Below are 16861 nucleotides of genomic sequence, written 5' to 3'. Positions count from 1 at the left end.
TTTAACGAACAGCTTTTCTACTTATTGCCAATTCCAACCTACTAAAGAGCCTAATCATGCTCTCCCCGCTTAACACATTATTCCAACAAAACAAAACAAGGAATGAATGTCACCACTTCCACAAGAAAAAAGAACGTAAGACAACTAGTCAAAGGCTTATTACCAAGTCAAGACTTGCGAAGCATATAGAGCAGACTCTCATTGACTCAAACAAACCAGAGATTTTTGCTTGAATTATCAGAAGTGCATTTCAATATGTGATTTGCTTTAAAGATGTCTGTGCCTAAAAATAGTATATTGCAGCTATTTTTCTATAAACACAGCTAAATGCACTAGCACAACATAAATATGAGCAAAAGGAACTGGTATGTTTCTTCACTTAGCAGTCTACAACCGGCTGTGTGATGGGGAAAAAGGCTGGGAGCTCAAGGGACTGAAAAAAATGTCCAAATTATCAAAAGGTCAATTCATCAAATGGCTACAAAAAACAAAAAAAACGTTCTGCACAGTAGCAAATTTAATTGACAAAATATTAGGCAATGGCAATCTGCTTTTGAGTGAAAACTACGCAGCAGGGGCAATTTTTCGCAATACTGTTTAGCTGTACTGCAAGCCCACTGCCTGGAATACCAAAGCACAACTGCTCTACAATAGTAAAGCCTTTCACGAACTCCTTCACAGGTGCGATGAGGTAGTGGTATAATGCTCTATACATACTAGTAACGGTGAAGCCTCCTTACAAAACAGCCCCCGACACAAACAACAAGCACCACACAATGAGTTTTTTTTTTTTTTTTTGCACACAAGACCATGCCGATGGGAGCGAGGGGAATGCACATTTGGTTGTAATGGAGAAGCTAGGAGAAGACTGTGTGAGCACCCCATCGATAGCTCTAACCAAACGGGAATTAGATTATCTGAACCAGGTTTCTTTGGAGTAATTAGGCAGTCTTTTCTTAACCTCGATGTCTTTTTGGGTGGGTTCTGAATCCTATCCTCGACGATTTTATTGGATGGGTTCTGAATTCAACCTTTTGATCTTATTGGCCCTTTTGGCATTGAATTTTCCTCCTGTTTTATGCTTTTTTGGCTCTTTTAGTCAATTTTAATTGTCTTTGTTTTTAACGGCCTGGTTTGGACCTTTTAATGCATTTTATCTTCATTCTGCTTGTAATGCCCTTTTGGCTTTTACTATATTTTTTTCTTATTTTTCATGTTGTTATCGCATTGTCATTTGTCATTCTGTTACTGCCTTACGGTGCCATCCTCTTTATACACTCCCAGTTGCACTTTATCACCTCTGCCTTTTCACCTCAGTTATCTTTCTGTCGCGTGCAAACATAGCAGCTGCTTCCCATGTATTCCCGCCCACTTTTCGTATATATACTGTGTCACTCTGCAATAAAGAACTAGTTGAAGTCAGCGCTGTGTCGTTATATCTGCCTCTGTCCATGTCTAAAGGTGCGCTGTTTTTTCCAAATACAAAAAATGGTGAGATGCCTTGTAGAAAGAAGAATGACCAACAAAGCGCCAATCAGTGTCCGAAGTAGTGCGCAGTTGTGTTCTGTTCGCTACTGCACGGCTGATAGCTGCCATCGATGCGGGCTGCTAGTGAAGCTCAGAAAATGAAACTACGCGGTGAAGGGGCACACCCCAATCGCTTAGAGTGCCAATCGGGCTTCAACACGGCCTCCCTTTGGACCGCACCTGAGTTAACCAGTTGGAGGAGCCGAATTTTCAGCTCATGCAGCGGCGAACACCTGATGTATCCAACCTGCACTGAAAATGCACTGAAAATATAGCAGGCCAATAAAAATATTGAAATTTGTTTGAACTAACCAAATGAGTGAATTATCAGAGTTTGAATAATGCATTTGTGCTATGCTCTGCTCACCCAGTCCAGAACATGGTCCTGGCAAGGTTCGTAGGTGACAATCCTCGTCTTGCATTCTGCTTCAGTAAGCACTACACTTGCAGCCTCAGGGTCACAGGTGAAGTTGAACTCTCCTGTGGGCGTTTCATTGCCCCTCCCTGCAAAAACAAAAAGAAATAGTATAACACGTATGCATACTGCATGGACAGCATACACAGGTAGAACCCCAACATTGCTAGATATGCAGCTAGAGCAGCTTCTCTAGAAATTGGGTTAACTCGATTTCTGCTTGAAAAGCCACGTTGACAGCGTAGTCAACAGACTGTTTGCTGGTGCAAACAGCTGGATGAAAATTAGAAAAATCAACACCAGTTTCAATAACTTCTGCTGTTAATTTTTGGCTACCACCCCATAGCACCCAAAATGTGACTTGAATTCAGAGTGCACTGGTACTTTTGCCACTAAGAACGAGCCTCCTGAGAAGAGCTACTGACCTAGTACCTTAATGCTATCACTTTATCATGCACAACCCAGCAGGTCAGAGATGTGAAAATACTACTGTGAAAACACATGGTAATGTGTGAGGGGAAAAAAACTGTTGAGAAGTTTGGCAGCTATGTTTCTTCGACATATTGCTAATTTTATGTCAAAAGAGAAGACTGACACAGAAACTGGAAGGCAAGCAAAATGCGCTTTGCTGTATTGCAGCTGCATAGAAACACTCCTCAAACCTATACAAACCAATGAAAGCCTACGTGTCACACACAGATGTTGGGATAACGAGAACAAACGTTAGTTTCTAAATGGAAGTAAACTTGAGAGAGCTCCAGTGAAATTCATCACCAAATATGAGCCCCTATAAAACTGCACAAGGGCCACTACTATTACAATACCAAGTGACAGGATCGCTATCAATGCTATTATGCAGCCCTTGTTTGAGTAAATGAATAAATGAGTTTAAGAAAAAGATGGACTGTGCCAGTTTGGGGTAAAGGATGGGGTTAATGACCAAGAAGAATCCTTAGTGGCCGTTGCTCAATCACTTCTTGCTCCTCAGCTCAACATCCAGAGGCTTTAAAAACTAAAGGATGGTACACATGGCAAGAAGTGCCTGTCAAAAATCTTCTTTAATTGACAGAAACTACCAATAAACATGAATTTTCCAAAAACATGATTACAACTTTATTTCTTAATGAAGAAATAGCCACCTAACCTTTAGCCCTAACGTTCTGAGGATTATCAAGTCCCAAAATAAAGGGCACCAAGTATCCCTACTTCTTCAGTTCAATTAAAAGTTAATTTTTCAACACACACAACACTAGCAGCCAACCCAACAACAAAGGCCTGGGTGCCATGCAAAAGCAGCAATGCATAAGGAGATGAAAGAAAGTGAGGAAATTAACTTTCTGCACAGCAATCCTGAAACAAATCCGAATCTTGCCCTTAGCTCAAGTGCATGCACAGGACACAGTGGATTCTACAACAAAGAACTGAGTGCCTGCCTCCCTCCCATTCAGCTTTCCCACCGATGAGCATCACAAAATAACACAAGCATGCCCGATCACCCACTGATGGAAAAAGCTGCAAGTTTCCTCTCAGTTTCCAAGACAATATTGCAATGCATAGTGAGGGTCATGATTAAAAGTAGAGTTTGTCCTCTCTCTCTTTCTCCATGGACTCAAATGAGTGTGCAATCAAGACAGCGCTACAATATAAACAAAGCAGACCTAGTTTTTTGTGGCTGCCAGTAGTCTCGTAAATGCCCACCTTCGAATGTCCCGCCCATAATGACCAGCTCCTTGAGGTTGCTCAGGAAGGTCGGGTCGAGCCGCTGGGCAAGCGCTACATTGGTCAGGGGGCCCAGGGCCACAAGCGTCAGAGTGCCAGGGTGTTTCTGTACAAGGTCGACCATGGCAACGGAGGCGTGCTCCTTAGGAGGCTCCAGGTCGTCGGTGGGGAGTGGCACCTTGTCCGACGCACCACCAAGTCCGTCGTGTCCGTGGAACACGGTGCAGTGAATGGCCTTCTGAACCAGTGGCCGACTGCAGCCCTGGTAAACCGGTATCTAGAAGAAAGGTGATTAGTTGCCTCTCTGTTCAACAGTTATTTTTCATTACGTTACGCCACGTCATTGTCTACATGTCAGCCAATTACTCTAAACTCTGCTATGATGGGCATAGATCTGTTACAGTGCCTTCTGCCCATATGTGATACTGAAAGACCTGTTTGCTCTCTATACTGTTCACAGGAACCTGTGATGCAGTCTTTGCATGCCTCTCAAGCCCACAGATCTCGCCATAATGATGAATACAGCTTGAATGTCCATCGTGAAAAGTGAAGAATATTCTCACAACTGCAAGAAGTGAGCCTGCACACAGATCCTTTGATACTCATCTATTGGTCATGACACTTCTGCATAACACTGCACAAGAATGTGCCATACTTGACCATCAGAAATTAAAAGACCCTGCCTGTGCCCAATGAAACTTCCAACCCATTCTCCATTTTTTTTTCAAATGGCAAGGATTGCCCAATAAGATGCTCGCACAAGTGATGTTCCTGGCCATTCCCGATTTCAGGCCCCCTTTCCCAAAAGCAGCCTGAAAATTTCTTCAATTTGAACCAAATGAGATGATTGCCATAAACTCCCGAAACTGTAAATGTTTCCTTTTTGTCAAATTTTAATTCATAAAGGAAAAATTCTTTGACTGAAACAACACTGGCTCACACAAGGCCACTCGCAAGCAGCCCCTTGGGTCATGACATAACACAGTCTGCGCATGATATTTTCACAGGCAATTCGAAATAGTAGATTCATATCGTATCGAAAACGTACGCAACAAGCGCATGTTTGCAAATAGCGTATCCCGTGCGGACAGTCCACTGGGCTGGTGCAGAGAACGTGCCGAGAGTGTCATGGAATGCGCACAAGGGGGGCTGGCCATGGAGCAGTGCCATGAAACAAAGGGCAAAATAGGCGTGAAAGAAACGAGGATGCTAGCTTTGGCACAAGCATAATAGAGACTTTTAGAATAGCGCATATCGCTACTGCATCGCATGCCGTCGGTGGTCATGCGTTGATTGGTCAAGACGCATCAGGCATGCTGCACCCAGCCTGATGGCACTGGAGCCATATGGCACCCTCACTATGATTCTGATTGGTTTTGATGCGGCAGATGTGCGCTCAGCTCGCGGGCACGTGGAGCCATCTGGCACCCTCATGACGAACTTTGAAGGTATATGGCTGCCACTGCCTAGTGTTTTCAGTACAACAAACCCTTTTGTGGCGCCGTGCATATTTAACTTTGCAATTTCGTTATTGCAGGCAATAATTTACAATGCTGTGCAGTTGGCAAAGCTCAAATTGACACTACTATTAACTAATACTTCAAGCAGCACCTTGTGTACTTATGCAGGCCCTAGAGGATGGGCCTGGATGGATGGACAGAAAGTGGGCGGGCAAAATTTGCGGCGAAAGAGATGAAAATGTAGCGGTTAAATGCATCCCTGCATTGAAAATAAAAACTAAACAAAAAATTGCATGACTCATAAAAACAACAACAAAACAATGCTGAACTGGTTGAGATGACAAAGATCAGTTTTTGGGTGAGGAAATGCACTGGAAAGAAAAGTGCACCCAAATTTTGTGCTACCACAAATGCAAATCACAAAGGAGCCATACAGATATCGTAGCAGTTGATTTCAACTAACAATGCCAGTCTCAACCACACGAATACAACAACACCGGCCAGGCCACCGTTCTGCGAGACAAAGCCGCGAGACTACCGAGTCTGAAGGTAGCAATAAAATGCTCATTTAATATGCTCGTAAAAAAATTTATAAAGCAGGATCATGAATGCGTCTGCAGCACAAGCACTACAAATGCCAAGAGCTGTAGCTGACGTGTATCTCCATATCGAAGCATGTGTAGCAGCTGGTAGCAAGAATGCCAAGTCAATGCTGTCAACTGGAGCAGAGCACACATGTATCAAGTGTTAAACAATATGGGGCCACAACAGGTGCCTGAATGTCTGAGCAGCCTTTTCAAGTACGCTCAACACACCATAACATCTGCAAAACTCTTTTTCCCTCATTGGCATTTTGTACTTCGTTTTTAACACAAGGAAAGCTGCTAACAGCAACTCCAGCTTTCCTCGCAGTTATAGCACACAGAACAGAGTTAACTGCACTTTTTGACAAAGGACGAGCTTCCAAATTTAATAAAACTCATGGGTGATATGAAATAGAGATATCAAATGTCCAGTATATTTACATGAACTTAACTGTATGCAGGCCAAGTCGCCTATACTGAGGGGGAAGGTGAAAAACCTTGAGGAAGAGAGCAGAAGGGAGATTCAATTTTTCTTCTCAAAACCAGCTTTCCCACCCCTGTGTGTTATGGACCGCATGAGATTACCCTATGCACTTCCTACTTTGTGTTGATTTTTGCAACTAGTCGACACTAGGCTCCTCGGAACCACTCCCAGCCAAGGATAAAATGTTCTTTTATTGTTTTGCTGTCACACCACTGAAAATTTGTGAAATGAGGTTGCAGTTTCTCCAGCATCTTATTCACATTCCAGTTTTTGTACCTTCAAGCAAGCTAACGAGCAAAAGGAGGTCAACTGTGCCAGAAGAACACATCGACCCCATTTAACTTTCATGCTAACCGAGGGTTCATATGTAGCACTTTGCGTGAACAGGCCGCTTCTTAATTCATTTGCTTGGTGGCTCATGCATAAATAGTATAATCATGCATAAACAGTGTGCGATTGCTGCACAGGATAATGTAGACCATTGTAGAGCACCAGGGTCAGTGAGAGCACAGGCAACGCGAGCATCCAGTCAACAAGCAAGCATTTCACGTACTAGTGCGCTGGTGCACAGCAGCTATATCTGCACAGTTCTCAGTAGTTCCCTACCCAACAACTAACAATGAGCCCTCGCAAATTTCAAAATTCAACTATTTACCAACCTGCAGCTGGTTGCAATGATTGAGAATCCGAAGGACGTTCGTGTACACCTTGGACAGTTCCACGTTGCCCGCTACACATGTGATGGCGAGCACCCTGCACTTGGCCGGGTTGGCAAGGGCCAACATGATGGCCAGCGCATCGTCGACGCCCACGTCCGTATCGATTATTAACGTCTGTTCCACCATCTCGACCCTTTCCTCGGCCGCCTGCAAGAGAAGAGCATGTCACGTGCGTATTCAATTACATCCATGGGATTACTCAAAAGAGCAATGCTCCAATGTAAGCTCTTAAATCAGTTATAAGTCGTTTGTTTACACCGCACCGAGCAACGAACTGCGCACTTCTCAATACACAAACTAAGAAATCGCTCTTTGGATGCGGTTAACTAGCGGCATCAACTTCCTTGCAAAGGCGGCTCAAAAGAAAGTAGCTAACAAATATCCTGCCGCAAGGCAAAGGGGTAGGTTATATATACTTACTGCAACAGTTCCGGGGTCTTCGACCTCGTAACACTTGGACCGCAAAGTGTCGAAGCTGAATAAAGGGGGGCAACAAGTGGTTTAGTGGGCAACTAGAGTTGAGACACGCGCTCGCAGCCACTGATTAGGAAGCTACGGCGTTAGGTGGCACTGCGCTCTGCGACAGCAGGATATTATTCTCTTGATCCCAGTATCTTACCAACACAAATTTCGGCTCGCTTCCTCAAGCGCCATATTTGTTCATGAAATGGTTGTGACGATGCCGATGGGTACGCGGCGGAAAAATGGGTCACTATCGAACTATCGATGGTAAAAAAAAAAAGACTATCGATAGTGGTATCGATAGTAGTACCGATAGTAATATCGATAGTAATATTGATAGCACTATCTATAATATTTTCGAACTGTCCCAGGTACCTTTTGAACTGAACTGTCCCGCTTTTGCGTCTCAATTTAATGTGGTAGTCATTTTATTTAACTCTGGCAAGCTCTCACAACTCCGACAGTTATCTTTAAAATTGGTTAACTTGTACTCTGCTTGTACACAGCTCGGCGTGTAGAACGTGCCATGCTATCATGAGCCACAATTAACGTTCTTCTTCTTGCGTCATCTTGTTACATTCTTAATCATGCCATCGAGTGCCTTCGTTACGATGATATAAAAATAAATATATTTATGTAGAACTGCTTCCTGTGATTTTTTTGCTTATATTTAACTTTTCTTCTAGCTGGTGAGATGTCCCTCTTATTTGTTGTTCCATTGGACATATTTACGAGGTTGGAGCAATAGCCCACTGCTACGTACGCTTACAACCTAACCACCGACGAAATGCTTGATAAGCATCGCCATACATTTGTACTTGGTAGATATGACCGCGCATCTTCTATATATACAACCTTGTATATACTGCAGTGTGGGTGCAATCAATAAACAAAGATCGCACAGCTCAAAATCGTGCAACAGTATTTTTCCATTATGCATCAAGTCATGCATATATACTTGTAAAGAACAGTTTCCGTGCCATTCACATGCCGCAGCCTCCAACTCTGCACGTCGCGAGCCAGAAATTCACCCCGATGCCCTTAGTCAATGCCATGACTAATGCATGGGTAAACCCAATTTCCTTTTACGTGTTTTCTATTACGTTTTCATTAAACATTTTTCCAAAAACCAATCTGAATGAATGACACTCTGTTGAACTAAATTCGTAGTAAAGATGTTACAAGGTTCTTTCTTCTTCACACCTCACTTCCTTCGAGGTGCTCGCTTATTTGGCATATTGAACGTGTAGCCGACAGCCAGACTATGGACAAGCGATGACAGACAGACGAACGAAGAAACTGACTTTTATAACACTTGAAAAAAATCTACACGAACAACTATACAAAGAAACAACAGGGGCTACACGCTCAGCTACCAAAGCTGACACAAATTGACGCTCGTTCTCGGCGCTTTTATCTCAGCGACCAATTAATCAAGGGCTGACTGACAGAATTTTCATGCTAAATAGAATACTTTGATTTCAAGGGTGCACTAATGATTGTCTGGATGAAATGCTTGCCGCAAAAATAATTGGTTATAATAATTGTTTTTTGGGGAAAGGAAATGGCGCAGTATCTGTCTCATTATATCATTGGAAACCTGAACTGCACCGTAAGGGAAGGGATAAAGGAGGGAGTGAAAGAAGAAAGGAAGAAAGAGCTGCCGTAGTGGAGGGCTCTGGAATAATTTCGACCACCTGGGGATCTTTAACCTGCACTGACATCGCACGTACAGCACACGGGCGCCTTAGCGGTGGTTGAAAATTTACATTTTGACGTAAAAATTTACAACACACTGACATAAGTGATGGCCTGAAAGCAGTGATCTATGATGCCCTCTTACTTTTAACGTCCCTCAGAGACACATGAGGTATGAGGGATGCCGTAGTGGAGGACATCTGATTAATATTGACCACCTGGGGTTCTTTAGCGTGCACGTGCAATGCACAGCAAATGGGCAGTTCTGAATTTATCCTCCACTGAAGTCCTGCTACCATGGCCGGGAGCAGAACGGCAAGGCTGCCAGCGTAACGCGGTAGTTCCAATTAGAAAAGTGGATAGAATAGCAACATAAAAATAAAATGATGAGAAAAGGATTCAAAGAAGAGAAAAACTTGCGAAGACACAGATAAGAAAATGTGGTACATAGCCTTTTCTCGTTAATATCCTAGAAAACCTGCTTGATCATTTCGAAAAGCAGAACCAAAAGCTACATTCACCCAGTCCAACCATTTCACATCAGTGCATACATCCTTCTATGTGCAACCAAGACATGCATTTGGCTCAACGCATCATTCCCAACTGTGGTTGTCACTTTGTCAGATAAGAAACAAGTAGACAAAAACAGTTCATAATCGAGGATGCGCAAAGGATTAGTCGGAGCCTGCCTTTGTTTGAGAAACAAGTTGGAGACAGATGAGAGCCTGTGGCATTTATTGCGGGCTGCACTGCTGGAGAACTTATATTCAAAAACATGCGCAGATATGCACCTTGCTTTATGTTATGGTAACCAATGAAAGCCGGATAAACGGCCCGGCTTCATAACACTTCAGGTATTTCGTGTTTGTAGGCATCACATAATCTTCATAACATGCCAGAAAAACGATGCGTGAGGCACGTACAAGGAACTTTTCATCGTTTTTACGAGCTTGAGGTGTCACCTAGTGCCATCGAAGCCCTGTGCGCCGTTACAAATCGCACTCCAGGAGGTTTCTCCGTGCGTCCGAATCTTCCAAGATGCTGTGAAAAGAATTTTTTTTTCCCCTGTGGTACAATGAAGAGCTGACCCAGCTGAGATAGTCCACTAGTTCCACTACCCGTGCGTATCAAGAAAAGGATGACGATGATGATTACGGCCTTGCCCTTGGAATGGGGTGGGTGTCGTAGGTATGGTGCCCAGCCACAGTACGCAAAAACACATGCATACAACACACACGACTAATCACTCCCTGCGCAGAATGCATATACGCACATGAACACATACACACTAAATATGTACAACTGGAATAGAAATGACAGCAGTACATCACGAGCTCAGCGACCACTCCAATGGCTGCTGCCACATTACACCCCGAACCAGTGTTTTCTGTTGCTCCTAGAATCATCCACGCACAGCACCCCACTGCTCAGCAAGGCAATTCTTGATGGCTATGACTTGGCTGCTGTGACTTCGGTCCAATTCCCCTGGCTGGGTGGTCAATGAAGAAGACTCATGTGACTCTAGAATGTGACATTCATGATGGACTAGAGTTGCCTTGGCAGCAGTGCCAAGCATTCCATGGTTTCGTCTTTTCCCCCCACACTTTCAGCATAGCATACTCTGTCCACTGTCTGATGAAATCAGTGCCAGTACTGTAGGGTCTGCAGAGCCCCCCCCCCCACACTCTTGCCTCAAACGGGAGGCTGCTGCAACACTCATCGTAGAGCACTGCAAGCTGGGACGTCTATTTCTGGAGGCTGATCTCGTGAAGGCTGCACACGGATTTTCAGCGCATACCTCCACTCCCAGCCACTAAAACTCTGAACTCGGACAACCACCGTGTTCTTAGAATTGAGCCTCGAGTTTCAGACGCGTAATATCGTTCTGGCAGATCTTTTGCAAACACTGCAAATCCTAGGAGGATTTCACAAGTACTAGATCGTCCGCGAAGGCTGAACCTGGCAGTCGGCAGTTGTCATCCATACCATGTGTTTGTCCCCTGTTTTGTTGCTGCGCTATGGATCATAACGCATACCCACTAGCCCGAACCATCACCTTGTTAAGTTATACATCCATACCAGCTGTCTAATGTAAGGCCTCAGCAGCCCTCGCTCGGAGCTGCGAGTGGCGACGACGGGCATCCTTGGCGCAGACCTTTCTTCACTGCGATGGGGCCTTAAGACGATCGAGGACCCGAAGTGCACGACGACCGTGTTTTCCTTACACAGGCGTCCAATATTGGCCAGCAGTAGCTCCGGAAGCCTCAGGTATGACAGGGAAGTAAAAGCATGGGCCAGACGTGGAGTATGTATCGTACGCTTGCTCGACATCGAAAAAACAGCAGCACAAACCGACGGTCCGGACGAAATTCGTTTGTGCCGCTGCGAGTACTGTACATGAATTTACAGCGCGCACCTCCACTCCCAGACACCAAAACACCACCATCTTCTTGGAGTTGAGCCTCAGGTTCAGACGCATAATCTCATACTGCCCTTCTACCTTTGAGCCGACGGTCTGGACGAACTTCATTTGTGCCGCTGCGAGAAATTCACTGCGAGAAGACCGCTTCCATTCGCGGCCGCCTGGCCTCAAATATCCTTAAACGCATAACCTCCTATGCCCATGCGTTTCATAAAAAATTCAGCTAAATAAAGAAACAAAACATTTAATTCTATTTTTTACGTAAATATTGAAGTTATAATTCAAGGTATTAATTGTTTAAGCTGATTTTATGCGTTTTAATGTCGTCACGTTGGTATGGCGTATTTTCGTGCGTGTCAGTAGCGATCTAACCCCCCTAGCTCGCTGGCGACACACATGTTCAAGCTGGTTCAAAGCTCTAAAGCCTGTTTCACTGCGAAAACACTAGCGAAACCCGCCGCCGCGGAAAATTTGTTTTTGAGTCATCGCGGCGATGAGAGACGAGGTGCCAACAAGTTGGAAATTTTCGCTGCGACGCACCGCTCAATCGCTCATTCGCCTGCATGTGAACCAGCCTTGACTTGCCGGACATCGCCCTACTTACGGCGTCAGTGCCATTTCAAATGAGGTAACGCATTTACTCTAATAATTGCCATCGTACAGGGGTAAAGAGCAACAAGACTTTTGAGACGGTTCATTTACGGGCTAAAGAATCAAATTTGCACGGTTTGTTGCTAAGTGCATTAGCTTCGTCTATAAGGCACGAGATCTAAGGAGTAGCATTTTCAGCACGCAGTGCCCCGGTTTGAAACTAGCATGGGAAAACCGAAGAAACCACGCTTCATCATTTGGGGCACCAGCGTCCCGAAGTCACGTCATATGTAATCAAAATTTTCTAGGGAAAGCTCCGACCTTTGCGCCGGAAGGGCACGCTTTGATTGCAGCCAATGGCTGTTGCAGGATAACAATACAACTAGCCGACAGTGAGCTCACAATCCAGTAGCTCAATGGAAGCAAGATGTGAATGCTTTGGGCTCTATGCGTTTCGAGAAATTCAAATCGTTCAAGCTTGTTCAAAGCTCTAAAGCCTGTTTCACTGCGAAAATGCTAGCGATTCCTGCCGGCGCGGAAAAATTGTTTTTGAGTCGTCGCGGCGATGAGACGAGGTGGCAACAAGTTGGAAATTTTCGCTGCGACGCACCGCTCAATCGCTCATTCGCTTGCATGTGAACCAACCTTGAATTGCCGGACATCGCCCTACTTACGGCCTCAGTGCCATTTCAAATGACGTCACGCATTTACTCTAATAATTGCCATCATACAGGGCTAAAGAGCAACAAGACTTTTGAGACGGTTCACTTACGGGCTAAAGAATCAAATTTGCACGGTTTGTTGCTAAGTGCATTAGCTTCGTCTATAAGGCACGAGATCTAAGGAGTAGCATTTTCAGCACGCAGTGCCCCGGTTTGAAACTAGCATGGGAAAACAGAAGAAACCACGCTTCATCATTTGGGGCACCAGCGTCCCGAAGTCACGTCATATGTAATCAAAATTTTCTAGGGAAAGCCCCGACCTTTGCGCCGGAAGGGCACGCTTTGATTGCAGCCAATGGCTGTTGCAGGATAACAATACAACTAGCCGACAGTGAGCTCACAATCCAGTAGCTCAATGGAAGCAAGATGTGAATGCTTTGGGCTCTATGCGTTTCGAGAAATTCAAATCGTTCAAGCTTGTTCAAAGCTCTAAAGCCTGTTTCACTGCGAAAATGCTAGCGATTCCTGCCGGCGCGGAAAAATTGTTTTTGAGTCGTCGCGGCGATGAGAGACGAGGTGGCAACAAGTTGGAAATTTTCGCTGCGACGCACCGCTCAATCGCTCATTCGCTTGCATGTGAACCAGCCTTGACTTGCCGGACATCGCCCTACTTACGGCCTCAGTGCCATTTCAAATGACGTCACGCATTTACTCTAATAATTGCCATCACACAGGGCTAAAGAGCAACAAGACTTTTGAGACGGTTCACTTACGGGCTAAAGAATCAAATTTGCACGGTTTGTTGCTAAGTGCATTAGCTTCGTCTATAAGGCACGAGATCAAAGGAGTAGCATTTTCAGCACGCAGTGCACCGGTTTGAAACTAGCATGGAAAAACCGAAGAAACCACACTTCGTCATTTGGGACACCAGCGTCCCAAAGTCACGTCGTATGTAGTCAAAATTTGTTAGGGAAAGCCCAGACCTTACAGCCGGAAGGGCACGCTTTGATTGCAACCAATGGCTGTTGCAGGATAAGACAACTAGTCAACAGTGAGCGGCATATTTTAGAGCTTTTCATTCACTGCTCAGGTGCCTCATTTCTCGCAAGAATTATATTCTTTGGGCCAGCAATTAAAAGCTCCAAGACCATACTCAGCCCAGGAAAGCTCTCGAGTCTAGCTCACACCTTTCCATCAAATGCACTTCAGCTGTAGGTGCTAGCAACAAAGCGCACAAATACGTACACACAAGGTCCTGTACAAGCGGGTGCGTGTGCCTCTTTTAAGCACATCAGTTGTTTGTGCTTAGTGTGGCACTGGGAGCCAAGGGAACCGTAGCGTGGATTTATGCAATGTTGATCCTAGCCACGTCTCTTACCAGTGCCTTTTGCAGTAGCAGCTACTAGGTTAGTCCAACATACAGTAGCCGACGGGTAATTCGGACTCCAATAATTCGGTCTTGTAGGATATTTCGGACCTCGATGAGGCACCGTAAGTCACCCCATAGAAGCACATACATATTCGCGACGGATATTTCGGACATCAAAAGTCGGAAAGTTCGATTTTTCGGACTAATTTCAGTCGCCTGCGGGCCAAAATCGGCTTTTCGCCGCCGCAAAAGGTGCCATCTTGGATTGAGGTGGATGTACGCTGCAGTTGGATTGGCTTGACATACTTTCGGTACCTCATTGTTGCCAGTAGAGGTTTCTGCGATCTCTGACACTTTTTTTTTTGGGGGGGGGGGGGGGGGGGGGGGGGCAGAGCTCTGAGGGAACCAGTGTAGAGAAGGAAGAACCAAGATCAAAGGAACGTTGGAACCATAGGAGAAGAAATAGACGCAAGCGCCAGGGCCAAGTTAATTCAGATATAGGTTTCATTAACATGCAAGGTGGCAGGAATAGACTGAAATGGGAGGAAATAGAAGAACAGTTAAGGCAGGAGGAATTCATGGTATATGGTTTAGTGGAAACGCATCTTAGAGACATGGAGCAACCACCCTGTAACCCAGACTACGCATGGGAATATTGCAATAGAACAGAGGGCAGCAGAAAGGGGGGTGGAATTGGGGCATTCATTCATAAAAGTATGAATTTTCAAAGGGTTAAACTGGGATGCAAGGAACATTTATGGCTAAAAGGAACAGTGGCAGGCAAGCAAACACTCCTTGGCTTTGTATGCCTATGGACAGGAGCTAATGCCAAAGAGGAAAACAAGAAAATATTAGAATGTATTGCAAGTGACATTGATGAGCTAGGAAGACAGGACGAAATAATTATATTAGGCGACATAAATGCACATATAGAAGACCTGGATGGGAACACAGATTTGACAGGAAGCATGCTGCAGGACATGTGTGACAGGCATGATTTAGTTTTATGCAACAGTACCGAGAAGTGTGAAGGGCTCAAAACATGGGAGGCAAGGAGTATCAGGGCCTGTAGAGATACAGCGGGGGCTTAGGCAAGGATGTCCTCTGTCCCCTTTGTTGTTCATGTTGTGCCTGCAAGGGTTGGAGACCAAGCTAGAGGGGAGCGGGCTAGGCTTCAACCTATCTTGATCTTTTTTCAAGCAAGGGGAATGGATTAAACAGACATTACTGGGACTAATATACGCGGACGATATAGTGATAATGGCTGACAACAAGGAAGACCTGCAGAAGTTGTTAGACATATGCAGTACAGAGGGAGATAGATTAGGCTTCAAGTATAGTAAGGAAATATCTGCAGTCATGATATTTAATGAAGAGGGCGGCGAGCATAGAATACAGGAGTTCATGCTAGAAGTAGTGGATGAGTACAAGTATCTTGGGGTGTGGATGAATAACAGTGCTGAGTATCTGACAGAGCATGAAAAATACGTAATGAATAAAGCTAGTAGGAATGCAGGTGTCATGAAATATAGGGCACTGTGGAATTACAATAGGTATGAAGTGGTAAGAGGGATCTGGAAAGGGGTGATGGTCCCTAACCTTACCTTTGGTAATGCGGTCCTGTGCATGAGGCCAGATGTTCAAGCAAGGCTGGAAATTAGGCAACGGGGAGTAGGGAGGTTAGCATTGGGAGCACATGGCAATACACCAAATCAGGGCATACAGGGTGATGTGGGATGGACGTCTTTCGAGAGCAGAGAGGCTAGCAGTAAGACAGCATTTGAAGAGCGATTGAGAAAAATGGAGGAAAAGCAGTGAACTAGGAAAGTTTTCAGATACCTGTATATAAAGAATGTTGACACGAAATGGAGAAAGCAAACTAGAAAGTTGACAAGCAAATATCTGGACAGCAGTAGAGGGGCAAATCAGCAATTATCGGTTAAGAAAAAGGCTAAAGAAACAGAGAGCTCTGTGGAAAACAGGGATGCCGACGAAATCGGCACTGGGAACATACCGGACCTTTAAACAGGAAATTGCCAAAGAAAATATCTACGATAATTGTAGGGGAAGCTCTTTGTTATTTGAGGCCAGGAGTGGAGTTCTGCGGGCTAAGACGTATAGAGTCAGGTACCATGAGTTAGACACGTTGTGCATTGCATGCGGAGAGGAGGAGGAAACGGCTGAACACTTGATAATTTTCTGTAAAGGGCTTCACCCTACAGTGGAAAGCAGCGGGGCTGATTTACCCAAGGCATTGGGGTTTAAGGATAGTGAAGGGAAAGTAGATTTTAAGATTTCAAGCGAAGGTTATCTGACTGGTGGCTAAAAGCAAGACAGGAGTAAAATTTCACAAGTCATGGCTAGGTGGCTTGAGCCACCGCCCGATTTAAAGGGTTCAGCCGTATTCATCCATCCATCCATCCTTCGAGGTGGCAGCTGGATTGTCATCGCCGTCAACTTGTTTTTGTCGCCGGCAGTTATTGCTTGACCCATACGTTGAAAATTGGTTGTTGGGGGAAGGAAATTGTGCAGGAGCTATCTCGCATCTCGGCCAGAAGGAATAAAGGAGGGACTGAGAGAAGGAACGAAGAAAGAGGTGCCGTAATGGAGGGCTCCGCAATAATTTCGACCACCTGGGGATCTTTAACATCGCACAGCACACGGGCGCCTTAGCGTTTCGCCTCCATCGAAACGTGGTCACCGTGGTCGGGATCCAAGCCGGGTACTCCGGATCAGTAGCCGAGCGCCC

General features: G+C 45.1%; 1 protein-coding gene across 4 annotated transcripts in view; it reads right to left on the bottom strand.

Moving 5' to 3' along the window:
• Window positions 1-14337, bottom strand: part of LOC144121157 (inosine-uridine preferring nucleoside hydrolase-like) — a 33447-nt gene extending 19110 nt beyond the window's left edge. Inside the window, exons 1-5 of one of the 4 annotated variants that reach the window (XM_077654156.1) lie at window positions 14122-14335; window positions 7329-7383; window positions 6849-7055; window positions 3641-3938; window positions 1895-2031 (exon numbers count right to left, since the gene is read on the bottom strand). In XM_077654156.1, the coding sequence (XP_077510282.1) occupies window positions 1895-2031; window positions 3641-3938; window positions 6849-7034 (621 nt within the window). In that variant the 5' untranslated portion in view covers window positions 7035-7055; window positions 7329-7383; window positions 14122-14335. Of the gene's footprint in view, window positions 1-1894; window positions 2032-3640; window positions 3939-6848; window positions 7056-7328; window positions 7384-7527; window positions 7605-14121 lie in introns of those variants that run through there. The other 3 variants (XM_077654155.1, XM_077654154.1, XM_077654157.1) reach the window with 3 other exon arrangements.
• Between the last annotated feature and the right edge of the window lie 2524 nt (window positions 14338-16861).

The sequence above is a fragment of the Amblyomma americanum genome, chromosome 2 (genome assembly GCF_052857255.1).
Source record: "Amblyomma americanum isolate KBUSLIRL-KWMA chromosome 2, ASM5285725v1, whole genome shotgun sequence".
NCBI lineage: Eukaryota > Metazoa > Arthropoda > Arachnida > Ixodida > Ixodidae > Amblyomma > Amblyomma americanum.
Note: the sequence above shows the minus strand (reverse complement) of the source record. Positions and strands in the feature narration are given on the sequence as shown.